Here is a 27967-nt window from a genome sequence, read left to right on the forward strand (position 1 = left end):
TATGTGCATGAAGAACTAGGTTCCTAAAGCAAACCGTGTCAAATATCTGCACCGAGTATGATCATACTATGTAAGACGTCTACTGTAATAGCAGCTATAATGTGAAGTGCCATATTTACAAAAGATAGTTGTAAAATGAAAGAATAAATCTGCAGACCATCTTTTCATGCTGGAGATTGTACTCATGTTACCCGACTTTGCTTTGACAAAAGTCTGAATTGAACAGGAGAAACACACAGTCTGCTATTTGAAGACAACGACTGAGAAATAAACCACTGCAAAACTATTTGGGGAAACCATTTACTCTAGAATGACAATTATAAACCAAACCATAAACAAAAGGAAAATATACATATGTTTTTGCATTGTGTGCAAGAATACACAAGGCCTTTTACTTCCACAGCTTCTTGATGGACATGTTCTTTTCGCTGTCCTTCTGCATCACCTGGTGAAGAGGACAGGGAACAGGTTTAGTAAGCAGGTACGAGTAGAAATGGTCATCATACAAGAATAAAATGTTTAACCTGGTCTTAAAATTTTAAGTAAGGAATTTACTTCATTCTACTCAGTACAGGGGGATGTGAGCTCCATTTTTAAATATTTACAACAATATTAAAAGGTGGATACAGGGCCAGGGCTGTGAGAAGTTGATGGATGTCTGCGCTAGGATACACTGTACAAGAGAAAAGTTGAACAAACCTTTGCCACAGCCATCTCAAAGTCCTCCTGGTTGACGTGAACTCTCCTTTCTCTCAAAGCGTACATCCCTGCCTCTGTGCAAACTCCCTAAAAAGACACATACAAGATAATTTAATAAAAAGGCCTGCATTTACCATCTAACTGCTACCATTTAATGGGTCAATTCTCACCTTAACCTCAGCACCAGAGGCTCCAGGCATCAGCTCTGCGATCTTCCTCAGATTAATGCCACGTGTCAGGTTCATCTTCCTGGAGTGGATCTTCAGGATGTCCAGACGGGCCTAATGGTGCGGGATCAAAATATCACACACAAAAATCCCTGCAGCATGCTTAAGTTTGTGAATATACAGTGCAAATGAGTACCTCTTCATTTGGAGGAGGGAACTCAATCTTCCTGTCGATCCTGCCTGGCCTGAGCAGAGCTGAGTCCAGAATGTCAATACGGTTGGTGGCCATAATAACCTGAGAGAGAACGTGAATTTGAGTTAATTTAAAACAAAAGCACGGCATATACTTAGAGTACTCGGGTAATTAAGTTGCTTTTATTCTTTGCATTTAGAGCAGTAGAGACCTGTTATAATCGGCATTTTAACATTTAATAACTTGATTATTACACTTTTATTTTTAAGTGTTAACTGATACATTAACTTTGACTCATTGATGCTATTATATAAAACAGACATAATTTCCCCTGGGACAATTAAAGTATTTCTGATTCTGAGATAAATGGATGACAATTTAACAGTTGTAAAATAAAATATGTCTTCATAGAAGTTATACTTGTTGAAAATAATGTACATAATAAACACTTTAGAAAAAGGTTCTTAAAGCTGCTTATAAACTTGTGTTTTGATTGTTTAACTACTGCTTAACAATACAAGGGTGCTACCAAACAAACATACTGTAACTGAGGGAGGGGCTTCCCTATGCGCACTTCAAACCCAAATTGTATATGCATAACAATGACTCAAGTAACTATATAATGAAATGCACATCGTCTTACATTTATAGTCAGTAAATACGTGAAAAGTTAATGTGATCCAAGCATTGGGAACTATGTCGTGCATGCGTGCGTTACCTTGATGTTCTTGGTGGCCTCAAAGCCGTCCAGCTGATTGAGCAGCTCCAGCATTGTCCTCTGCACCTCACTGTCTCCACCTGAGCCGCCCTCCAGACGAGACGACCCGATGGAGTCGATCTCGTCCATGAAGATGATGGAGGGAGCGTGTTCTCTGGCCATGACGAACAGCTCACGCACCATACGGGCACCTAACACAAGAGAGGGAGGAACCAAGGTTAAACCACCAGGTAGTTTTTGAAGAAAGGAATCATTAGATAGATAGGAAATTCATTAGATAAAAGTATTCAGAAGAGACAGGAGCTCACCCTCTCCAATGAACTTCTGGACCAGCTCAGAGCCGGACACCCTGATGAAGGTACAGTCAGTGTGGTGGGCCACAGCTCTGGCCAGCAGGGTCTTCCCGGTACCTGGGGGACCGTACAGCAGCACGCCCTGCACACATTCAAAGCAGAAACGAGAACCATCTGTACACTGACATGGAGACAACATGTGACTGGAGCTGCAACAAATACATGCATGTCAGAAAATGTATTTAAAGCTACTTGATAATTTATAGTTTTAGACACTTCAGGCAACAATGACAACACTTCTGGTTGCAGTTATTCAAAGGTGTTGAATTGCTGTTTTGTTTTTTTAGAAACCACACGAATAATTGAGACAATGAAAATTATCAGTTGCAGCTCTAAATCTCACTGGGGAACTGCTGCTGAACCTATTCCCAGACCTTTTTACAACAGACGCAAGATAAAAGAAGTTACCTCTTTAAGAAACTGTACCAAAAAAAGCAATTACAGCTCGGCTCTCTTTTAAAAGCACTCACCTTCGGCTGTGCAATACCTAAAGCCTCAAACAGCTCTGGGTGCTTGACAGGCAGCTCAATGACTTCCTTGATCTCCTTGATCTGCTTATCCAAGCCACCAATCATTTCATAGGTAGAGTCTGGCACCTTCTCCACCATCATGAGGGATACCAGAGGGTCCACCTTGTTGGGCAGGATCTTGTGCAGGGTGTAGCTGTCATTACGCAGAGCCACACGGCAATTAGGAGTTACCTGATGCGGAAATGAGAAAGGGATTCAGAATACTTCCATGTTTCCTGATAATTGTCATTTATCATAACAAAAATATGGCTTGAATCATTTGCCATTCAGTCTTGTGCTATGATGGTTACAAGTGAAAGGTATGTTTGTTTTGCAATTGTTCTTTTTTTGTAAATATAGCCGTGGGAAAACATGTCATGTATTTCGAAGAGCAATCATTATTAAGATGACAACAACTGATACTAACATCATTGATGTCAATGTTCTTGTCCACATCCACGACAAATTTCCCCTCTGGATGAACCTGAAAAGGATGAGGAGACATGTTAATTTAAGGTAGTACTCAAAATATAGGGTCTTCTTGTTAGTGTAAATACACAGCATACCTTGACCAGAACTTTCTTTTTGTCCATGACCCTAACCACTTCTCCTACGTAGGATCCCTGCTCCTGTAGCAACTGTAGCTCCTCACGAAGGAGACGCACTGAGAGACAAAAAGTAGAACTTTGATATTTTCATCCAATAGGGAAGGTCTGTGTAGAGCTTTATGTGATTGAATAATATTTCAAAACACACTGATATTGCAGTGATGAAGAAGAGTGTACCTTTGGCATTGAGCTCATTTCTCTGTGCCTGCAGACGTCTGAGATTCTGGCTCTTGTCATTTACGGTCAACTGTTGAGAAAACAGAGGTTCAGGATTGACAGGCAGCAGAAACTGTGCAATCCAAGGCACATTTACAGCTGCAAGTTTGCACATAATATCTTCTTACCTGCAACTCTTCAATCTTGGATAAGTAGTACTGTCGGAGACCTGAGCCACCTTTACTCTCCCCCATCTCCATCTGTCAGTGGAAAAAAAGAAATCAAACTTTATTTGACTTCAATATTAATGTATCTGTTGAATATTAATATCAGATAATGGTTAGGTCTGTAAAATGTAATTAAAAAAAACCTGAATAATATCCAATTTATAATATGAAACAGCAAACCATTTGAGATGGTAGAACCAGAAAATAGAACATTACCAAAAGTTGTTTCTAGTTAATTACTATATAAGCAATAAATCCATTGCTGTAATTAATTTTAAGTTGGATGACTTAAATTAATCGAGAGACTAAATATTTTCTAAAGGATGCCTAATCACGTTAACCACGCAAATGTAACGAACATCTGTGAAAACAACTTAGCACGCTGGATTAGTAGTGCTAAATGTTGATTTGATTAAGGTATTTGAAGACCCAGAAGACGCCCCCAGAGTTAAAACTGAACATGGAGAGGAAGTGTTCAGTTTTTATGCTCCACATATCTGAAACAAACTTTCAGAAAACTGCAGGTCTGCTGCAACTCAGTTCTTTTAAATCAAGACTTTTCTTTTTGCTGCTTGTACAGCACGTTAATTAATTTCTAGAACTTCCCTGATCTTTTGTTTAGTTTATTTGAATGTCATTATGTGTGATTTAAATGTAATTTTATATGGTCTTTCTTTCCAATGTTTTTAAATGTCCTGTGTGAAGCACTTTGAATTGCCTTGCTAATGAATTGTGCTGCATAAATAAACTTGACTTAAAGTTATTAAGTTTACAGGGTTCCTACACTTTTTTCAAATTCAAGCACGTTTCAAGCATTTTAAGATGCATGCTTTTCCACAACCTTACTATGGTAAACTTCATATTTATACACAATACTGGTTATTGCACTTGTTCAGCAAAACAAATAAGTTGTTATTGAGCAACCAAAATCAAGTTTTGTGGCTGCTTTCTACAAAAATTAAAGAAAAGTAAACCAACGTTTCATGTTTAATATATGCGATTAGTCGACGAAAATATCGACATAAATATAATCACCAACTTTTCAATATGTTAAAAAAGGAATTTAAGATGCAAAAGTAAAAGAAAATGTAGTCCCTCAAATATAGCGATCTTCTTTTCTCTGTGTAATAGCACATATGCTATCCCATATAACCTAACGTTACATTTCAAGCACTTCATTCAAAATCCAAACAATTTCGAAACCTTGAGAACACCTCGATAAAATCCAAGTGTTTTCACATATTTCCAGCACCGTATGAACCGTGAGTTTATCTGCTGAGTGCTGACTAACTTGAGGCTAGTTGGTGTTAGCACTGACATACTGTTAGTAGCAGGTAGCTAACGCTCGGTGATCCTGAAACCGTCAACTATTAGTTATCTTGAGTAGTATTTAACATCCATTGTATATGCTAAACGTAACAGAGGAGAGTGCCGTCGATTGTTGCTGCCAGTCTTTCCAAATAGACAATTGACAGCGAGCCGCAGCTAGCCAGTTGTTAGCTGTGTTAGCTACAATGAGACAGCAAACCGGCAGCACACTGACGTGACACATTCATTGTTTTGATTAAAGTCACATTTCACGATTTACAGCGGAGTCGCAAACACATCCCTGATCACGCCAGATTTAAAGGAAACTATTCGACTCAAAACACAACACTAACGTTTGTTTGATAATATATTACAAATAAAAACAGCAAAACGACAGAAAAAGATACACCTACATGATCAGTTCCGTCCACCTCCATCTTGGAAATCTCTGCATCCGCTTGACGAGAGGCGAACATCCGGAAACTTCTTCTTCGGTCTATTTTTATTTATAAATGCGCACATCGCCGCCTGCAGTCCCCTTCTTCTCAGCCCCAACCTCAAAGGTTGAATATGGAGAATGAGCAGAAAACACCATCTAGTGTCTCAAGATCATAGTCGCAACAACAAAGAATAATCCCAGCAGTCGGGTTGCCAGGTTTGTGTGTTTTAATGCCCTTGAACTCCTTTATCTCAGTCCATGGAGTGAATGATTTGGCCTATATTGACTCTGGTGTTTGCCCGTCTCCGGTCACTCAGCTGCTGGGACAAATAAGCAGCTGCAGGATTGACAAACTCCATTTCCCCCATTCCCCCAGTCATTGTCAAACTTGTCAAAAGAATTTTAAAATATTAATTCAGACTAAATGCAGTATATTTTTTCATGGAAAAGCAATACTTTCATTCTGTACCCCTCAAAATGTCCCATGGGTGTATTCGTTTATAAAAAAAAAATGTATAGCTTTTATTAAAAAGTCTACATATTCAACCTTTAAAGAATTTAAATTTTTTATTGAAAAGATTCAATATAAACATGACTTTTCTTACACATTCCAGAGTTATACACAATACCAAAATGGCTTTTTAAATGTAGAAATAACAATGTGAAACTTTAAAACAGAAGAGGGTAATTTGTTAAGCTAAATCATTTTATGGATAAAGTATTTTGCTAAGAAAATGATCAAATTAATTATGCAAGTTTCATCTGCCGGATATTTATAATTGTTAAAAATGATTAATAAATCCATCTTTATTAGGTTTAGCTTTAAAAGGTACCTCTGCAAATCAAAGGAAAAGTAACATGAACAGAATCTACAAAAACATGTTCAATAGTCTCCCCCCCACGATCATTAAAAGTGCATCTGTTATGTTAACCTTAAAGAAATACTGCTGTGGCTGTTGTTTCTTCATTGCCATCGCAACAGCATTTCAACTAACGAAACGTGATCTAAACGACTTTCAAACTTAAGTTACTTACACAAACACATGTACCATCTGTCGACAAATTTAATTCAGTGCACGTCTTTGGTCACATCTTTGCATTGTGCCATTTTCACTTTACAAGCTGAGCCGCTGATCTGTGAAGAGTGTAGGATGTATTTGGCAGAGCCGTTATTTGAGGAGTGGTAAACAGAGACAGGTAAAACCAGCTATACCTGTTATAAACTGCTGCTCACTCAGAGGCCCTGGAACACTTCGACCAGCCCTTACATGCACTCATGGCATGAACCCAACTTTTATCATACACCTGAGGCTGCACAGTTAAAAACATGGACATAAGCATACTTTATCATGAAATAACAAATGTTTGCAAGTATATTTATTGTAAAAAATACTCCAAATGTATAAAAGATAAAGGCATTTGACTGATACACAACATGCAAACATTTTACAAAGAGGCTGTACAGAAAAAACATTTGTACACACACCTTTCTCAAATGTTAAGTGCCTTATTCCCAAAACCCATTTTGGCACAGCGATACCTGTTAACATGGAATGTTTAAAGAAAATTCAGGAAACCCTCTCATACAAAACCTTAACAAAAAGCATTTCAACGAACAGTTAACTTGTGAAACTATAAACTTTACACAACAATTAGGTGCCCCGTTTTGTTGACACTACAACAGCATTCCTATTTTATTAATACCAGCTAACCTTGCTGGGAGGTATGGGTCTTTTAGGAAGAACCCATCAATCAACAGAGTGCGCCGCAGTTCCTCTTCCTGACATTAAACAATATCCCCAACAACCCCCAATACCAAATATATAACAAAGAACGCATGTAAACATATATATATATATATATAGCGATGTAATCCTTAATTCTTCCACTTGTTCTTAAATGTTATGGCTTTCATGTGAAGATAAACAGACACCCTTTTCAAAATAGCACCAATTCTTACAACTTTTTACGCAGATTGTACCATAAAGAAAACAGATGGCAAAACAAGGCAAAGATTATTTGAACAGGCTCAAAAGAACAGACAATGCAATGCAAACATACTTTGTATTATTAGGAAAATGTTGATCACTTTGGTCCCATTGATTTTAGAACTATTATCTTATATGTATGCCACCTTTCATACCATGTCAGTGAGGATGGCTTTGTGACCATTAAAATGGCAACAATTCAAAACAAATTTCCATTTCAATTGAGTATTCATTTCATGAATAAACTTGAGTTGGCCGTGACATCTCTGGAATATGTCTTTAGGTGAGTCGGATACCCAACACCTGCTCCAACTCTTGTCGTCTCTGCTGCAGCTGAAAACAAATTAAAAAAAAGGTAAGTGTTAAGACATTAACACTCGTAACAATACACAACTTACAATAAAACATCTCTCAAATATGTACATTGTTAAACAGTGGATCGTGTCGTCTAAATCCTTACTTTGGAGTAAACGTATCTGCCCACTGCCTCCGGTACCCAGGGCCCCTGGTAGAACTCAGTCCTCCTCTCCTCCTCTGGGTTTCCTGTCACATCCGTCATCAACTGATGGAAATAATAAATGTTATAATCCACCACGATGAACCACTATTTCATGAATACAGACAAATGTTTATCCCAAAATGCAAGAACAAAACAAAAAAAAGCGCAAACAATGCTGCAAAAATGTGCTCCCATCTGAATATTGTAACTCTGTTTTACTATTTATTGAATCAGTTTGTTTCGGCACAGGTGCAGGGAATTGTGGTCTTTGTCAGCTGTTTATGTGTCTTGGTTAACTGGCTACATATCATCATCGCATAGACAATAGTAAAATACTGGGAGAGCTATGCCAGGGATTTTTTCCACTGCTCCAAATGCAAATTGGAATAAAACGCTTCAAAGATTGGACAAAATATGTGAACAAACATTTGTTAGGGTTGTCAGGAAGTAACAACAGCCATATAAACGTAATGAAGTGGAGGGGAACAATACAATTAGACATCTACAGGACAACCTTACTGAAATACTTTGACAAATATTTTCTTAAATAATAATGAATAAAAAAACAAAAACATAATGCAATTGAGCCATACTATGTTTAAAAGAAGTAAAGGCTCCTGTGAAGAAACACGTACATTATTGTTGAGAGCAAATGTTTACCTTCAGATCTCTGCACTGAGACTTGAGCCAGTCTTGGATGAAGTCCTGTGGTTTATTGCTGAAGCTCAGCATAAAGTCTCTTTCGGTCTTCAGCTGGTTGATGTACTCAATCGTCTCATGAATCTGCAGAACAACCAGTACTGTATTAGATACGACATATTAAACAAACAACAATTTATTTTTGTATTCTGAAAGCCTGACTTGTGTGATTGCCTCGCAGGCCTTACTTTCATCTCCAGCGCAGCAATTTCCTGTTGGTTGGTTGTAGAGGACAGGAAACTGTTCATTTGGCCCTTCAGTGGGTCATCCACCTCCACCTCAATGTCATAGCACGCTGTCTTCTTCTGATCGGTGGGGTCCACACTGCTCACAGGAGAAGCACCGACAGCAAAACAGAATATAAGTTGGATTAAGGCGGCAAACAGCGATTCATTCATTATTTAGATTTATTTATTAGTCGTTTGGTCTATAAAATGTACAAAAATAGCGGAAAACGTCCCAGTTTCTCAAAGTCCAAGGTGATATCTTCTTTTGACAGTCAAATATATTCTATTTAATATAATATAAAAAAGAGGAATGCATGAAATCTCTGTATTTGAGAGTCTGAAAAAAACACAAAAAACTACTTAAATGAATAATGGATTATCTAAATAATTGGAGATTATTTGTCTGTTGATCGACTAATCGTTGCAGGTCTAAATTGGATTGTGATAAGGGAATGACTGTTGAAAGTCCAAATAATAAAGCTAAATACAATGATAAATATTTTATAAATGTCGTTGTAAGCAAGTCTTTGGAAAAACTTTGGAAGATTTTACATTTGCATAAAAAACACTTCTGAGTTTTTTCTTATACTAAAGGAGACCCTGACAGAACACGACACATGCATAAACAGAGAAAGTGGATAATGATCGACTCTCCCCTACCTTATCATATGATTGATAATGATGGGGTCAGGGTGCTGCAGCAGGCCTGCCAGTTTCATGGGAATTTCGGAGAACCTCATGCGAGGACAGCCAAAGATCTGAACAGCATTTGGTTAGAAAACAGAGCAAGTTTGATCTGCTGAAGGTAAAGTTTTGTTTTCATTTTGTCTCCCCACAAGCATAAAAACCCAAACATAATCTTGTTTTTTTTGTTTTAAATCTCAACATTTGCAAGGCACTGCACATTTGAAATAATACATGTACAAAGGATATGGAAAGCATTTTCAAATGCCAAAGCAACACTGGGAAATGAATAAGTGGTGAGTTAGCATTCTGCTGCTTGCTGTAGCCTCAAAACTTCCCCATTACCTGTCTGAAATAGCGGTTGCAGTTGATGTACTCCTTCTCATGACAATCCTGCAGCTTGTTGTTCTTGATGTAGAGCCAAAGGGCTTGCATGATGCTGGCCCGCGTCTGTGTGTGCACACCCAGCAGACGAGCCAATCGTGGGTCCAGTTTGTACTGAGGGGGCTGAAAAAAAAGAAGAAAAAAAAAAAGAGTTGGAGCAAAGGAACATGAAAAATGTAAGCAAGTCTTACCATCGAGTCATACAAGTATTTGTGCGATGGTAACTGAGCCCATGGATGGTACCTGGTGGTCGAGCATGAGCAGCAGAGTGCAATTAACATTCACGTCGCCGGGCCTTTTGACCTGGAAACCATCCGTCTCCTGAGTGGTTGGCATTCTGTGCCACTGAAAAATAAAGTAAAAAGCTTGCATTTTATGTAATAATGTATAATGTATATTAATGTAATCTTATATAATGTTAAACGTATGTATAAAAGTATGAAAGAACATAGTTACCATCAAACCTATATTATTATTTTATTATAAAAGGGTTTGTCAAACCAGGGGTGTCAGATATAGCTGAAAACAGAACAGAAAACTGCAGAGAAGTCATTTATTTCCATTTCTCAAAAGTCGCTTTCCTAATAAGAGTAGCCGGCCCTATGCATAAAATGTTTTTATAGATCCCATTTGCTTATGTACAGGCTACACTATCAAGCTGCCGTTGGAAAATATATTTGTCAAAAAGAATAAAAGTGGACACAGTGTAAGGTTTTCAAGTACCTTTCAGGGATCAAGGTATATTATATTATGTGCCACTATCAGACTCATTTCATTCTCCACCCTGACCAGAAAACACATGAAAATGGAGACATATTGTTGAAATTAAACTTTTTTTTCTTAAGTTATCTCAGGCTGGTTATCATCTGTTTATTTAATGTACTGTTTATTCATTCATGATGTTTGCAGAATGTACTTGTACTTCTTACTCTAAAAGAATGGGACAAATGTGGAAGTGTTGTTATGTATTGGTTACTATGGTTTTAATAGTCTGGCCTGCTTGAGATCAAATTGGGCTGCATGTGGAAACATGAAGGAAAATTAGTTTGACACCCCTGGTTTAACCCTATGTGTGGGTGGAATTCAAACAAAATCAGAATCAGAAATACTTTAATAATCCCCGGGGGGAATTAAGTCACACAAGGTTAGACTAAACACGGTGGGATATCTTCCAGATTCAAGAGCTCTTCATAGACGAAAGGGTGGGACCACTTTCTGACCAGAGGCAAATAATGTTCTGGGGATGGTGAACCAATTGGCAGCTGTAGAACATTTTGGTGTCTGTGTGCCAAACACGTTCTGAGGTGGTTACATCAAATGCCTTCAAATTGATGTCATACCTCTACTAAGTGGTTGTCAGGTCCATAGAGCTCCTTATCAAGCTCAATCACCAGGCTTTTGAAGAAAGATGAGAACTTCCTCTTCTGCTTGCCAGGCTAGGAACAAAACAAAGTGCATAAAAAAGTGTGAAAGAGACAGAGCAACAAGACTGTTATCTATGTGTTCTTATTGTGCTGTATCAGTCTGTGCAGCCACATTGTTTAGCTCTGACCACATTGGGGGTGGTGAAGCACTGTAGACAACTAGAAAAAGCTGTTGCGCCCCCGCCCTCTCTAAAGCCCTGTTAAAGTCTGTTTGCACAACATGACCTCTTTCACTCCTTCCTTCACATCCCTTTTTCTTTTTCTGTTACTCCATGCAAAAACTCCTACGCATGCCTAAACCAAAGGCAGAGTAAAAAAAAAAAAAAAGAACTGAAAAGAAAATCCTCCTTCATGTGGCCCCAGATGACACAATGAGTTGAGCTGGAATTGATGGAGGGAGGGGAGACTTGTCAGCTCATGGTTTGTAACGGCAAATGGTTTCAATTCCTTGTTTCAAAAGAGAACATGAGCTTGTGTGTGAGTGGGGAAGAGCTGTAAACACACATCTGGTATCCTGGTCCGAGCCAAGGACACAAGGCAACCAGAGCTGAGTGAGTGAAGTTTTCAGAAACGCAATAACACAGACTGAAATACTTGGGTCAGACCACACTGGGACAATGATGGTGAAACAAAGCAAAAAATAGGGAAAATTAGGAAAATTGTTCACGTACTTCCTCCAGAAGTTTCCCCTCCACTCTCAGTTCCCAGGAGGACACCTTCTCCGCCTCCTCGCCCTCTGGCTTGCTGGGGGTGTAGGTGTTGGAAATGTAGATCCTGAGCTTGCGTTTTTGCTGTCAGAGATGAACAAGCAGATATATCAGGAACTCCAAAACCGGTTTCTCAAACAAAAATGAACCATGACAAATTTGGGATTAAGACTCTCTCTTTTTTACACTGCACTTTGTAATTGGTAAAGACAGATCTTCAACAAAAGGGGAAAGTCATAAATTGGTCACTCAAGACAGTTTAAAGTTATAACCCTTAAAATACAGTACAAGTCAAAAGTTTGGACATGTTTAACTGTATTCATGAAATCAAATTCTGCTTCTCCATTCTATTTATGGGCGCCATTTTTTTTAAATCTCTACACCAGATTCAGATTGCATACGGCATGGGATTCAACGGAAAGTATGCATGCATGTAAAACAGCATTACAAAATGTTAATGCTTGCACAGTTACATTTGTGATTAGGCAGCACTTCATACAGCCTGAAAATTATCTCGAAATATCATTTTTATTATCTGAAAATCTGACATTGCACTCTCATGTAGAGGTACCATGATGGGTTTCTTGATGGCTTCCTGAATCTCCATACGCTTTCGGGCAATAGTCTGATCCAGTTTCCTCTCAAAGGCCAGTAGATCCATGTAGGCCTGGGACTCTGGGACCAGGTCTCGGATCTAAAGAGCCAACAACAGGACATGGATATTAAAGGAATACAGCCAACTGTGAACAAACTGAATCCATGTCAAAGTACTATTCAGAGGGTGGAAACCTCCTTCTTACCCTCTGTGGGAGAACCTTGTCAGCCATCTTGCGTCTTTTTGCCCTAAAAAAAGAAATCGCACCAAAAAGATAATAAATTATATAGACGAGACGATGTCCAAAGTATGTTTATTTTGCTAAAACAAATAAAAAAGTAGGCATACATGAATTGACCAGATGAACCATATGCTCTCTCTACAATACAGAAGATCCAATGGCTAAAAATATTACTAAAAAAAGGACATACTGTACTGTGTTTCCAATGTTGTGTCATGGTTTCTCATTTGCCCTTTTCAAAGTCTGACTTCATAAAAGCAGTTTTGTTTCTTTATTGAATTACATAGTTCCCCTCAATATGACTAAAGTGAATTTTACCAAGCTCTTTTATGAGTATTTAGGTTGCTGCTTCTGCCAGTGCGGCACGCCAATCCTCCTATACTGAGAACGTTGTTATGAGATAAGGCTTTAAAGACAAGAGGTTCATTGTGGATGAAACTGTAAATGCTGCCTCACATCATGGATCGCCATATTTATGAGCGTGGCAAAACCGATCAGTTTTGAAGTCAAAAATACCCGCTCGTGTCTGCTGCTTTGAAAGCAGAGGCCAGTCATGAGATACTCCCATCCTCCTGTCTGTGTGAGCTGAGCTGCTCTTTTAACCGCACGGACACTTCACGAACAGAGAAAAACACATCCTGAATGAAGTGTGGTGTTGTTTTATACCAAATTAGCCACTGAATCTTAATGCATATAAGACTACTATGGTTTTATGTATAAAAATATATATTTACAATTCAATGGTAACTTAGAATTTTTTGGTTTACCATGAAGTATAAGTTGAATAACATTTCTCACTGGATGTAATTATGTTCATCTAGAAATATTTGAAGCACCCAAACTTCCTGCTGTCGTTTTTGTTTTAGCTGAGGAAAACATTACTGGTGGGGTCCTTAAAGTAATCCTGTTTGCTATAAACATGAGGAAAAACACTCATTTTTATAGTGAGATGTTCCTCTGTAGAAAAGTCATGACCCTCATGAAGACTGATCTGGTATCATTACTTTATAAAAAAGTAATCTGTTCTGTTGGCCAAACAATTGATCTAGAAAATAATCCACAGCATAATCAAAAGTTAACATAACTGCAGCTTTATATTATGATATTTATGTCTAAATCCAGCAGCGCAATTCCACGACTTCCTCTGCATTATTCCTCTCCCACTCTTCTCTCACACAAACACTCTCACTTCTCCACAGTTTACCCTCGTCGCAGGCCTCCCAGTGCCTCTTGCTGCTGCTGTTGATGCAGATGAAGGAACCGTTTCCTCGAGGCGTCCATGCTTGGAGGCCCCATGCCTGGTCGCATGGACATGTTCCCACCACCATAAGAAGGTCCAGGCAGCTGACCGCCCATTGACATAGGGCCCCCCACTCTGTTGGATGACATCCCTTGGCGCTAAAAAAATAAATGAAATGGAAGCTGAAGCTTTAATTTCAGGTTGATAAGAATTTTGTGAAAAGTATGTGTAGCATAACTTAAAGAACGAGTCATAGTAAATGAAAACAAATAATGGAATATCTTGTATAAATGTACAGTAGGTGCAGATAGGATGATGTAGAGCACAGCCATTTTAACATTTGGTAAATCCTACCAAAAGCTTTTCCTAAATGGGATGTTTTATTGCGATGTGCACGTGAGTGTATACTTAATATTTTTACAATGACCCAGTCCTTATCTCATAATAGTGTGAAGAAAAAATCCTAATTAAATTGATTATCAACAATGTATGTGGATGCTCGATCCTAACACTTAACAGCTTAAAACAAAAAACAGATCCCATATGGCTCTAACTAACAAACATGAGGCAACTGTAATAGTGCATATTAACTAAATACCACGTGGAGCCACAGATGGTGGTACAACTGGGGATAATAGGTCTATATGCAGGCTTAGCTCTGACAGATGGTGATGATGATAAACATACTTTTGTTTTCAGGCTAACTGACAGTGGAGCCATGTGGTTTCCATTTTCACACATGCCCAAAACATTAATCTGTGATACTAATAATTACAATCAAACACCTAAATACGTATGGTGTACAAAGCTCAATCACTATAATGCCATCTTAAAAATGTTACATTGAACGTATTGGCGGCAGTAACGTTAGGTAATAACAGACCACATTTAAATGCGGAAGTAGTGTCCACACCTTGACGTTTGAAGAATAATGAGTTTATTCTTGCATTACTTTCTGTCAGTCATCAACTGGATTTCTGTTTTAACGAATATCTAAGACTCTTAAAAGGCAAAATATAAACTTTACCCAGTACAATCACTTAACAGATAACGTTAACCTCACCTTTAGCTTAGCAAGTTACCAAGTCCCCCTGTTCAATAAGGGGAAGTAAAGCAGAAAACTAACCTGAGGGTACTGGGGAGCGTTCATGTTCATGCTCCGGGAGTAGCCCGCTGGAGGCATCCTCATGCCCGCAGCATGCCCAACATTCATGGGGCTCACATTCACATTCATCGGGGAGAATCCTCCTCCTCTTGATGCCATCTTCTAGCTCCACAAGTGGTTAAAAAGAAGTGACGGAAACTTTCAACAAATGTATGTCCAACTACGAATCTAGTAAGCAACTAAATGAAGGTCGCAGGTACAGGACCGAAAGTGTCTACTTTACTTTAAATGAGGTCGGGTTTGTGGTTTGACAGCAAGCAACCCTGTCAACAAAAAGCTAGCTAATGTTAGCTCGGTTCCAACCGTCTCAAGTTCCGGGATTTACTTCTGCCTACAACTGCTTGTTTTCTGGAGAGCGAGAGGCGGCTGTTCTGTTGTGTGTCACCTCCTCCCTTGGACCTTACGTCTTCACATCGCTAACTAACTGCTATTTAATGCGAGACCGATTGAAAACATGATAATAACGCCCGACCTACGCTAAACTTAGCGTCTAAAGCAAAGTATTCCTGTAACTGCCTACATACACATACACATACACACACACACACACACACTGTGCCAAATGCTGCCTTCACGGATATCGGAAATGTTGACGTTCTAAATTTCAGCGGACGTTAACGGTCTAATTTCACTTGAAAGTGTGTCACATACCATCATTTCTAACACAGGGGTTATCGATGTTTAAATTAGGCGTCCTAAAGCCTACTCAATCAAAGTCTTAATCCTATAACCCATTCTATAACTCATATGCATTGTTTTTCTGCATGCCTTGTAGCGCCAATACACATATGTATCAGAGCTAAGATGTCGGAGTTTAGAAGGAGCCCGTGAAGGCAGCATAACTGTCTCCCCTGACAGTTTTCAGTTCTGGGAATACGGAACATTGTGATTAACTCTAGCTGCGTCAACGTTTGTGTTCACCATGTCTCGATTTAACTAAAGATAAGATCTACACATGAGATTATTTTTTTTACAAAGCAATATTCAATGTCTCATATAGACCTATGGATAAGTGTATTAAAATAATAAAAACTGTAACATCTCTAGACCCCTTCATTGGATCAACAGCATCCCCTATTGGCCATTTGGTCTTCAATTGTAAGTACTTAGGAGCAGTGTTACTCTCAAAACCCCATTCAGTTTCAAGTTAACACGAGATGTATAGACAGGTAACAAACCATTTATTATGCTAGACAGATGAAACAAACTGAGCCATGATAGCAGCAATTTAACTATTGGAATATTTACACTATCACATCACACCAACAATATATGTAACCCTTTACAATGTAAACACATGATACAAAGACATTTTTGAATGCTAGAAAACAAACCGACCTATCCATCAAAAATGAAACAAAACAAACCTGCCGTCTGCAGCAAAGGCTTGCTTGCACAGTTGGGCGTTCATTAACATTTTTTAAACTAATTTCCACAGGTGAATGACAAACAAAGTTGCTTCTCTCTCAAACACTGTATTGTGATTCAACTGAACAACTATGAGCCAGAGATTGAATGTGAAAATAAAAGACAAACCATTAGTAATGATTGTCTTTGACATTATTTTTCAAAGATCAGGATTTTAAGAGGTACGGACATTGAAGTACACCTAATGCCTAATCATTTCTGTATTTTAAAATAAACAACAATATACTGTATGTGCACATGTTCATTCACACACAGCTGCCTCTGCTCGACCGCTGAAAAAAATGACACCAGAATCTACTTCTGTGCAGTGAGATCGTAATTGGTGATATTCACTATTGGACTCCAGCAATAACATCTTAGACAAAATTAACTAAAACAAAATAAAATGAGTGTTGGTACAATGATTTGGTGAAAGAAAAGAAAAAAATCTGTCAAGTATACAGTGGGAGGTCTGGACTGCTTCTGCAGAGCAGCAAACGCCATGATTGTTACCTATAACATGGACGCCCATTGATTTCACAACATAAAGAACCAAGGGTGAAGTGTTACTGGTCTTCTCGTGTGCGCACGTCTGTGTGTCTGTGCACACATGATGCTAAGAGAATGTGTGTTTGTGGCTGAGTGTTATTGAGGGAACGCTTCATCTTTCATCAGCATGCGCGGGCTCTCCTGGTTGTCCATGCGACGTCTCGGACCCATCATGCCTATGGGGAACAAACAACAGGCTGGATGTTATTCATTCACAACAGATAATTAGAGTGATTAAATAAGTGTTTACTTAAATTCATTATTTATCTGATCAATGTATGGCATGATGGAGGCATAGAGGCCAAGAGATTATTCTGTATCCGTATTCGCCCTCTGTCTGAAATGCTCATTTTAGCGCCTGTCTCTTTAAGTCCACTTCCGGTAAAGCCCAATCTGCTCTGATTGGTGAGTGTTTCTGGGTTTTCCACATCTGCAGTCTTTGCACCGTCATTTCAGAATAACTGTAACGGCACTGTGGCGACCCTTTCTACCCTATGTGTAGTATAGTTGTGACATCACAAGGGTACAGAAGTCATGAAGGCTTGTTTAAAGACAGTTTCTGAATACAGACTGTGTATCTCTCTGTGGATTGAGCGTTTGGTTACTTTCACAGAATTTATATAGCACCTCGAACTTCTTTATAATAAAGAAGACATGGACATTTTTACAGTGTGGTACCTTTAAACCACAATAATAATAGCCAACAAAGTGATCGGTTTCCTTAAAACTGAACAGTGATGCTGATTTAATTAAATAAGCACACGAAATACAAACTGCAGACAACAAGGAGAAGTTCAAGGATTCCTTTCCACTTACTGCTCTTATGCTTGAATGATTTGGATCTTCTGGGTGAGTTTGGATTCTGAGGTGGGAAAAAAAAAAAAAAGAATATCAAGTTTGGGCTGACAAACCAGGAATAATAAGTGAACATTCAACATGTGTTTGTATGAATTAATTAATGATGGGGATAATAAAACAATGCAACGCTCAAAAAGATTGTTACATTAATCATTAGGGGGAAAATGAAAGTACCTTATCAGATTTCCTTTTCTTGGCTGTAAAAGAAAGACAATACATTTCAGATTAATAAAACACAGAGGATTGTACTGGTAATTAACATTCAGTATCACTAAAAAAGAGGTCAAAAGGAGCACCACTACATCACCTTTCTTTTCTGCACCATAAGACCAGTCATTATCATTGACATCGTCATTATCCTCTTGGTCACTCTCGGACTTGTTGTTGGTGTTGTTACCGGTGACTATTCTGTAAAAGAGGAAGAATAAGACATGACATACACAATGACACAGCACTACTCACTGCAAATAACAGTTTGATTAGAAAACAAATACAAGTACACACAATACAATACAATACTGAAGCTATTTTATAATGTTTTGTATCATTCTATTTTGTAAACTATATGGAGCAAAACTTCTCCGGTATACAGCACAGCAACTGTATAAAGTGTGATTAGACCGCCCAAACATGAATATGGTACATCTGCACTACAAAATCTGAATTTTCATACTCAAACAAAGAGGATGCATTTAACTGTGCTTACAGGACAATGGCAGGGGTGGACATCAATGCAGTATACATAATGGTTTTCACAGAGGTTAGCGGTTCCTCTCTCATACCTGCGATTGGCTATGCGGCTGCTGTTGCGTCCCATACCCAGGCATTTCTCAAGATGCGGGGCGAAGCGTGAGGCGGCGATGCTTCGGCTGCAGTTAGGACATACACACTCTTTGTTTTTCCACTGGTTGTACACCTGGCCGAATACATCCAATCCTGGCTGGTCCACAATTTCTGGAAATTTAAAGCAAACAATAGTTACATAGAATTCAAAATAGATCTAGATCTGTTGGCTTACAGAGAGATATTGTCTGGATGCATTGTTGCTATGTCTGGTTATCTAGTGTCATTAGTATGCACAAAAAACTATGAACTCACTCAGTTAGTTGTTCACTACCCTTATTTATGTCGACTTTATTTCACTAGGGAGACTTTGTGCTCACCAAAGTCTCTCATGCTTTCTTGGTCCGTGTCATCCAGGAAAAAATAGCCTTGCTTGACGGCCCGGTGGACCTCGAAGCAAAGTCCCAGGCATGCATCCTCCACCAGGTCAGACAGGATGTCCTGAGCTAGGCCCTGACAGGGGGGGAAACAGAGACACAAGTCAGGCCACACTGTCCTGTTTGTATCCTGCAGTATATCCACAGATGTACAATTCCAAGGTTGCTTGAACTACTATCACACTGTGGGGCCCTGCTCTTACAGTACCTCCAGCTTGCTGTTGTCCAGGCTGGACATTGAAACCTCCTCCATTTTCATTTGCCAGAACTACCAGATGAGCCGACACTGCTGTGGTCATGCTGTAGGGCAGCAAGCATTGACCAGAACAGGGCTGCAGCAGGAGGGGGAACACAGTTAGCATCACAGTGGCATTAAACCATTGAATGTAAATCAGTGCGTCGACATTTGACGCCTTGAAATGTGATGCAGCTACTTACAAACTGCACGCTGAACACCTCCAGGGGTTTACTTCCCACGTTTATAGCCTACGAATTACACAAAACAGAACAACTTAGCGTTGGTTTTGTCGCACAGTTAGCTACACTTTCAAACACACCGCCCTGCTGGTTCTAGCATTACTGTCCCGTGAAGGTAGCTTAGCCAAAAACCTGGTTGAGGAAAACAAAGACTGTGCTATGAATAGGTTGGGAGAATTGAACATGCCAGGAGGTTAACGTTACAAGAGGCGGTATCCTTAAAGTCGACAGCAGCTACCGCTACAAACTAAACGTGTCAAAATGCCTCACACTACGGCAGAGGAAATAGAAACATTGTAACACTTTTGTAAGTGACTTGACGGCTGAAGAATTACATTTTAACCACAGCGAGGCTTGTACCCCGAACCCAGCACACCGCTGCTGCTGCTGCTGCTGCACTGCGGCTGTTCGCCTCATCAAACCCCGAATCGTCCAAAACACACGCTCGTATCACAATATAAAGCCTCATCTTTGCAGGAATTACAGCAGTCAGAGCCACGCAAATACACTTAATTGTGTTTATTTACCTATTTCGGCAGGCATCCATCTTTACACCAGAGATCAGACAGTAGTAATCGATCGCTACACGAGTTTCCACCAGGCGCTTCCTTTGCAGCACTGCCGGGACTATTTCCTCACTCAACTATAATGAGTGTTTATCATCCAGGCCAGCATGTGACTGTTAACCATAGACTGTATTAAAGAGGTGTTAACCCGTGCCCTTTAGGGGTTAAATTGGCCCCATTGTTCGGCTTCGTTGTTTTATATTTTTGGAGTGGTTATCATAATGCATTTAATTCAACCCTGGACTGGTTTGAACACTGTTATTTGACTTTACTAAAGCAGGCAATCCAAAACGATTAACAGTTTTATAGAACATGTTTATTGGAAATAACATTTCTTTCTGAGATTGACAAACATGCGCAAGGATAAACCAATAATAAATACCAAAAAGGCCAAAGTCAATTCCTTAGTTTTTCCACACAATGGAAAAAAGTGATGGTAATCCCATAACTTTGAAAAAAAAACTGGCTGTACATTCTCTCTAAAAATATTTGTAAACACACAGTAGTAGAAAGAAATAGCAGAGATCAAGTGTGTTGGATTTACAGACTGCCTCTGATGCATCATGTTGTTTTAAAGACCAGATTAATCTGCTTGGGGGCCTGTTTCCCACAATCTTTGTGAACTATGAACAGGCAGATTATTAAATAGACCCAGGTTACAAAATAGTTTTGGAGATGCACAGCATGTGAGCAAAATGTAAAATGATATGATGAAGGGATCCTATTTTCACAATAAGGCCTCAATTTTTTTTAAATCGTTTGACTGTTAAAGTCTTTCATAGTTGACAAGGGCTATTTCCCAATTTACACACTGATTATTGTTTATCCCATCAGGAACACTTTACATTTTAGAGAAATACTCTTTCCTTAACAGTATTACAAATAATCATAATACAACAAACTCATCATCAAATAGCTGGTAAACCTGGGGTTTGTGTGGCCCCTGGGGGTCTTTGCAATCCCACCTTGGTTATGGAATAATACACTGGCGTATTGGTCATGGCAGCCCACCGGCCAACACTGCCACCGAATAATGTGACATTGGAGCAGAGTTGAAGAATCCAGCTCTGAATGTGACATGCATGAGTGCTGCTTCTGCTGTCCATCTCATCTCCATCTAAAACACCTTAAACGCGACTTCGTCTTCTGCGCACTCCTCAACCTGTGGATCAATAATTGAGAAATATAACATCTAGAGTTGCAGAATTACCTACAAAAGTACAAAAAAATAGTGTTTTAGTGTTTGAACCTTATAGAAATGGCCCTCTTCTTCTTCATCACTGCTGCTGTCTTCAATGTCTTCATCTTCTGAATCCTGTGTGACACATGAGAAATATGAAAATAGAGCTTTTAAAAGTAATAATCTCAAAGATTTTCATTGAAATAAACGTCTGTTAAATCACTATCTATTACCGACTGTGATGGTAATATGGCTTATTGCAATTTTCAAATCGCAGGAGCAATATTTGTTTAAGGTGAATCCATCACCATTTTAATGTTTTTTAATGAGCATAATGACAAAATTCCAATTCTGGGGTGGCCCGTGGCTGAGTGGTTAGAGCAGTCGCCCCATGTAAAGAGGCTGAAGGTCCTCGAGGCAGCGGCCGCAGGTTAGACTCCTCGCTCTCACCCCATTTCCTGTCTGTCCAATACAATAAAAGGCTTGAAAAACTGCCAAAAAATAATCTTTTAAAAATAATCAGAAATCCATCGGATATCACACATTATATCAATACCAATATCAATCAAAATCAGAATTAAGAAAGTTTCTTTTTGAAATGTTCAGCGCTATCTAAAACTATGACTTGCCTCACTTTGTAACACTGACTACTACATTAATCTAGTGAATTTATGCCATTAAGTAAACCTCATGAATGATTTCAGTTACAAGTACATACTTTAACTACTATGAACTTCACCGTAAGAAAGTCTGTACTATCAGAGAGCTCAGCATTTTTGTGGTTAAGAAGAGTTTATTAGGAGAAGGAGGAGAGGAAATGTGCTGATTGACAACCACTACTACCGCCTTGCAATGGAAAACAGCCCGGTTCACCACAATCCCAATCCAAACAAACGCAAAAAGAAAGATTCAGCCACCGACACTGACGATCTTCAAACCAGGGATATACAGGTCAGTGTATTCGAATCCATTACCAAAAAACAGGACGTTCTCAACAAGCTCCACCAGGAAATAGAACACACACACACACACACACACACACACACACACACACACACACACACACACACACACACACACACACACACACACACACACACACACACACACACACACACACACACACACACACACACACACACACACACACACACACACACACACACACACACACACACACACACACACACACACACACACACACACACACACACACACACACACACACACACACACACACACACACACACACTCTAAAAATAAACAAAAAATAAAAAGTTTATTTGATGTGTTTTGAACTTACTGATGGTCTGTATTGGTCTACATGTAGTTCTTTTTCCTCATCTTTAATGTTGACTTGGAGGTTCTGTGATTTCTGCAAAGAGAAGCATCCAATCTTAAAAAACGTTAAAGAAACATCAAGAAAGAAACAAATGGGCACTTGAATATGAGTACTGTAAGTGCTTACAGTGGGGTTACTTGTCTGATAAGCTCGCTGCTCTGCTGCCGACAATGTCTAAAAAAAAAAAAACGACACATTTAAAAAGGACCAAGTTTAAAGTTAAAAAAAATGCATAGAGTATAAAAAGATAAAAGGAGATGATTATCTATACCGTAAACCACTTCTGCAGTTTCACATAGTAGTTTTGAAGGCTTTCATCTGCTTTGTCTTTGTAATATTCCTTCTCCTTGCATGAAAGGTTCTTCCACATTTGGTTGGTCTTGGTGAAACGCTCTGTTGAGTTTGGGATTTTGTCCTTCAGAAGTTCCATCTGATTTTTGCAGAATATTACATTACCCGATCTGTGAGTAAAAAAAAATAAAAATCATTCACAAATTTTTCTGCAAGTAGACAAGCAAGATTTGATTAATTACACGTTTGAATTAATTCTGAGTATCTTTAAGGAACAAATGTTGTTTGACGGTCATTCTCACCGAGATGGCATCTTGGGTTCGCCAGGAAATTTCTTTCTTAATTTCTGCAAAAATGACAAATTGTATGTGTAAAAGAGGAGATCAATCCAAAGTAGTTTTTTTAAAGTGAAGAGAGATAACAGACAACCCCCTGCCAGATACAGTAAGCTTGTGAGCTGATAGATGAAAATGCAAACAAATACGTTCTATCAAATCAAAGAAAAGTTCCCCAAATCTGTTATTGTTAACCAAGAGTTAAAAACAGCCTCTTCTGTATTTTTTTTTTTTTTTTAATAGAAGTGACAGCATACATAGAAGTACTGAAAATGTGTTCTCAGAACTAACTACCAGATCTGCACAGAAACCATGAAATGACCTCACCTTATCCCGTGAAGAACTTTTGATACCACTCGTCTTTAGGATCTGCTCCCGCGTCTTCTTTTCAAAAGTCTGAGGAACATAAATGCCATCGTCACACAAGGTCTGACAGCATCAGCTCAATGCTGCAACTGTAGTCTTCTAAAGAACTTACCATCAGATATTGATTCAGCTTTTGTGTGTACTGGCTCCGCAACTGAAATTAATAAGAAAAGTTTTTCCATTTAGATTCAACTGATCTTTACTGTAACCCCACATGCGAATCTTTTCTGTGTTCATACCTCACTGCAGCGCGTACTGTACGCGTCCCTCTGGCTATCTGTCAAATCTCGCCAACGTTGGGCCCACACACTCACGTAGGAATTTCCTAAGACACCCGCCATGGATGCACGTTGCTCTACGCAGAATACATTATAGCCAGTCCTAGACACACACACACACACACACACACACACACACACACACACACACACACACACACACACACACACACACACACACACACACACACACACACACACACACACACACACACACACACACACACACACACACACACACACACACACACACACACACACACACACACACACACACACACACACACACACACACACACACACACACACACACACACACACACACACAAACAAACACACACACACACACACTATGATCAAGCTAAGTGTACAAGATAAAGCCAAGTCCAAAATACGGCAATCCACTAGACTTTTGTTGCAAAGTTTAATGTGTTTTGCTAGTTCTCCAAAGTTCTTCATATCTAATGACAGGAAACACTGAGGATGTATCTCTTTGTAATGCCGTGCCTCCTAGCAGATGATGCCGAAAAGAAAGTCACCTTTTCCAAATATGCGCTCAAAAAGCCGACCAGTATGAAGCACGTTTGAACTTCCATTTAAATATTTAACATGGAAACATGTGAAAATATTTAATTAAATTAACCACATCTCTACTATGTGCTGCTGTTTGATTAGCAGCGGGCCGTGGGACTGTGACTAAGTTCACACTTGGCCTTTGTCCCCTTCTGAACTGGTGCTGGTTCAGAATCAGAATCAGAAATACTTTAATGATCCCAGGGGGAAACTATTTCATTGTTCATTTCACTATTTAATTGTTTATGATCAAACAACAAATCAAAAAAACAGTGACTTCTGAGTTCATTTCCAGGTAGCTTACCGAGGAGGCTTGGGAGGCAGGCCATTTGCAACATCAGCAAGCTGTTTATCCTGTTTTAGCACGAGAGGTCACACACCAATTTGAAGATAATGAATGAATTATTAAAACCATGCAATCAAATATGAATCCTGCCAAATAACTACTGTTATATAAACAGTATTAAATCATATGGAAAATATATTAATACTAGGTTTCTACAGCTAAACCAAGAAACACTGGTTCATGTGACCATCACTTACATTCGACAGGCCTTCAGAGAGTCTCTTCCTCTTCTTGCTGTTCCTACCACTATAATATTTCCTGAAAGACAAAGAGTAAGTTTGACGCTGAACAAATGTGGTTTGGTCCAGGCTACTCGAGTAGAAGTATCCTGGACCAGACCACATTTGTTTATATGCTTTGGTGTGTGTGTGTTAATTGGTTAAATTGACAACCTGAATTCAAGCATCCTTCTATTGTATTCCTTTGATGCAAGCTCAAATTTTTCCACGTACGGAGCCTAGAAAATGTCAGAAATTCATTATTTTAATTTGGCGGCCTTAGGCAAATGAGAAGAGGCACCGTTTTTGCAGTAGCCTTTCACTGACTGTACCTTCTTTTCATCTGGGAGTTCCTTGTACTTGGTGATCAGGCACTTGAACATCTTTTGGTGGCTCATATTTGGGTGCTTCTCTTTAAACTTGGCACAGTTCTCCTCAAAAAAGATGGCATTTGCAGGGTTGGGTTTCTTCGGGACCTCTGGATGGACCTGCGGGAAGTATTACCCACCACAGAATAAACGTGTGGTGGTGTTGGACTGCTCTTGCGAGCAACATTTCAATGGGCAATACATCCGGATTTCTGTCTTTATCTGCAGTACAGGTGAGCACTTGACAGAGTGTATCTACAGTCAGCAAGGCAATACACCTCATAATGCTGGTCAACGGACCAGCAACATGAATGGCTACACTGAGGAGTCATTATTGTTTTGCAGGAGACACTGTTACTTTCATGATATTGAATATAAACTTAAACAAAGCTCTTTTGTATTTACAACATGGAGCTATCTAAAGCGTCCCTGTGCTGTTGTGCTTACCTTAGTTATATTGACAGGATTGGAGATGACATCTTCGGCTTCAACAATGAGCTCTGTGAGGGTCCGAGTCTTGCGCATCTGAGCAAGAACAACAAAGTTATTACACTGAACTGAAAAACAGAACAAAAACGGTCTTCAAACAATTGTCTTGTATATTTGAAAAATGTGCCAAACTACGAATGCACCGCCTTAATCAAATAGCTGGATCGGGTAATGCCACTAAAGGGGCTGATCTATTCAATTGCATTCTCTATTATCAAGATATTATTTTTTATAATTTGTTTATTTGGTACAATTTTTTACGGAGCTGGGAAAGCATTGTTTAAAAGGTATATGTAGTATAACTAAAAAAAACGATGTATATACTTATACAAAAGTAATCCCTCTCAATCATCACTTATGACCCAAGAGAAGTGTGTTATGGTGTCTGTACCTACAGAGACTCAGCCTCGATAATTCATATTTTGAGAGGGATGTTGGGTAGGCTGGGCCCATGTTGGTGTTTAACCAGCAGCCAATAACGACTGATGTTGTCTTGCACAAAAGAGAGTTATCCCAGTCACTTCCATGCAGTGAGGCAAACAGCGTATTAATTAAACACTGGTATTGATTGGTACCCAAACCCCAGGTGTTGGTATCAGGACTGAAAAAGTCACATTGGTGCATCTGAATCATGCATCTGCATAAAATCAGTGTGAAAGGACGAATGTTCATCACAGAGACAACACGTTTCCACAGATACCAATATACACACTTATTTAGGAATCCCCAAAGCAACGTCAGTCAAAAGCAACTGGACTTGTTTATTTGTCTAGGAAGACGTTTCACCTTTCATCCAAGAGGCTTCATCAGTTCATGTACGCATCTGACCAGGCTGGGACCAGTCCCAAGTCCAGTTGCTTTTGACTGAAATTGCTTTGGGGATAACAATGACCTGGACAAATGAGAACATTCACAGGCTTATTTTGGTTTTTTGGTTTTTTCAAGTTGCTCTGAGTCAGTTGTGCGTGAATACATCAGAACAAATGAGAACTCACTTCAGCTCTGGCCCTTGGATGATATTGGTAACATTGGTAACAGGGCTTAAGTACTGCATGATGATGAAGTATATGGTTGTGATATGATTTAAAGCAGGGGTGTCAAACTGATCCAGTAAAGGGTCGTGCTGCTGCAGGTTTTCATTCCAACCAAGCAAGAACACACCTGACTCGACTTACTCAATCACCTGAACTGTCTTCACACAGTTGATTTGTTGGACCAGGTGTGTTTTTGATTGGTTGGACTGAAAACTTGCAGCCACACGGCCCTTTACTGGATCACTTCGACACCCCTGATTTAAAGCATCAGAACAGAGCGGAGAAACTGCTTCTGTCAACAGAGTTTAGAGTTAAACTGTGACTCGCCTTCTGCAAAATACCTCCCCACTTTTCCTGGCATTCTTCAGGAGAGAAAGGGGGGAAAGCCACCTTGCTCCAGTCCATACTCTTCAGTCCGGTGAAATATGCGCTCATTATGTTACGTTGTGGGATGCTGGTCTTCATTGCAGCGAGAAGCCTCTGGGTGTTTTCTCTGGTCCATCCTGCACAGGGGAGGCAAAGGTCACAGTTTGATTTTGTGTGTAATTTAAGTTATTGTACAAAACAAAAAATTAATCATTTTAATTTATACCCACCAGTCTCAGTCTGAGTGTCATCCATTCCCCAACAAAACGTGTTTTCAGTAGAAGTGTTTTAGTAGCTTGACACAAACCTCGCTGCTAACTGCTGCTAACATACCTATCACGCTTCAGGTGCGTTAGGAGTTTTACTATGAGTGTTTTTTCACATAACGATACATTAAATAACTGTCGTTGTTGCCGTTACGTTGCTCAGCAAGACACAAACTCCACATGGAGCCGCGGGTAAGCGCACTCATCA

General features: G+C 39.3%; 4 protein-coding genes across 4 annotated transcripts; all 4 read right to left on the reverse strand.

The window, feature by feature from the left end:
- Positions 1 to 290: 290 nt before the first annotated feature.
- On the reverse strand, positions 291 to 5403 carry psmc5 (proteasome 26S subunit, ATPase 5). The gene is made up of 12 exons (XM_083933299.1): positions 5352 to 5403; positions 3592 to 3663; positions 3425 to 3494; positions 3206 to 3303; positions 3067 to 3123; positions 2601 to 2831; positions 2086 to 2212; positions 1778 to 1968; positions 1063 to 1161; positions 870 to 980; positions 700 to 786; positions 291 to 445 (listed from the first exon to the last, which is right to left on the reverse strand). The coding sequence occupies exons 1-12, from the start codon at positions 5373 to 5375 to the stop codon at positions 392 to 394; spliced, it is 1221 nt and encodes a 406-aa protein (XP_083789425.1). The 5' UTR covers positions 5376 to 5403; the 3' UTR covers positions 291 to 391.
- A 1336-nt stretch (positions 5404 to 6739) lies between these two features.
- On the reverse strand, positions 6740 to 15768 carry smarcd2 (SWI/SNF related BAF chromatin remodeling complex subunit D2). Its single transcript, XM_083932524.1, has 13 exons — positions 15192 to 15768; positions 14030 to 14223; positions 12790 to 12832; positions 12561 to 12683; positions 11954 to 12073; positions 11199 to 11294; positions 10102 to 10203; positions 9820 to 9981; positions 9451 to 9548; positions 8752 to 8887; positions 8525 to 8647; positions 7826 to 7927; positions 6740 to 7698 (listed from the first exon to the last, which is right to left on the reverse strand). Exons 1-13 carry the CDS (start codon positions 15327 to 15329, stop codon positions 7645 to 7647), a joined length of 1491 nt encoding a protein of 496 aa, XP_083788650.1. The 5' UTR covers positions 15330 to 15768; the 3' UTR covers positions 6740 to 7644.
- Positions 15769 to 16424: 656 nt separating this feature from the next.
- Positions 16425 to 20376, reverse strand: atxn7l3b (ataxin 7 like 3b). The gene is made up of 9 exons (XM_083932527.1): positions 20269 to 20376; positions 19703 to 19750; positions 19473 to 19596; positions 19208 to 19340; positions 18827 to 18998; positions 18352 to 18452; positions 18219 to 18241; positions 18003 to 18048; positions 16425 to 17362 (listed from the first exon to the last, which is right to left on the reverse strand). The coding sequence occupies exons 3-9, from the start codon at positions 19521 to 19523 to the stop codon at positions 17283 to 17285; spliced, it is 606 nt and encodes a 201-aa protein (XP_083788653.1). The 5' UTR covers positions 19524 to 19596; positions 19703 to 19750; positions 20269 to 20376; the 3' UTR covers positions 16425 to 17282.
- Positions 20377 to 20669: 293 nt separating this feature from the next.
- LOC310960742 (nucleolar transcription factor 1-like) lies at positions 20670 to 27965 on the reverse strand. Its single transcript, XM_083932525.1, has 16 exons — positions 27724 to 27965; positions 27455 to 27630; positions 26052 to 26129; positions 25569 to 25724; positions 25411 to 25475; positions 25216 to 25276; positions 24977 to 25026; positions 24061 to 24202; positions 23934 to 23975; positions 23783 to 23851; positions 23423 to 23466; positions 23101 to 23290; positions 22956 to 23003; positions 22791 to 22862; positions 21557 to 21622; positions 20670 to 21469 (listed from the first exon to the last, which is right to left on the reverse strand). Exons 1-16 carry the CDS (start codon positions 27746 to 27748, stop codon positions 21425 to 21427), a joined length of 1329 nt encoding a protein of 442 aa, XP_083788651.1. The 5' UTR covers positions 27749 to 27965; the 3' UTR covers positions 20670 to 21424.
- Positions 27966 to 27967: the final 2 nt, after the last annotated feature.

The sequence above is a fragment of the Echiichthys vipera genome, assembly GCF_963691815.1.
Source record: "Echiichthys vipera genome assembly, chromosome: 18".
Lineage (NCBI taxonomy): Eukaryota > Metazoa > Chordata > Actinopteri > Perciformes > Trachinidae > Echiichthys > Echiichthys vipera.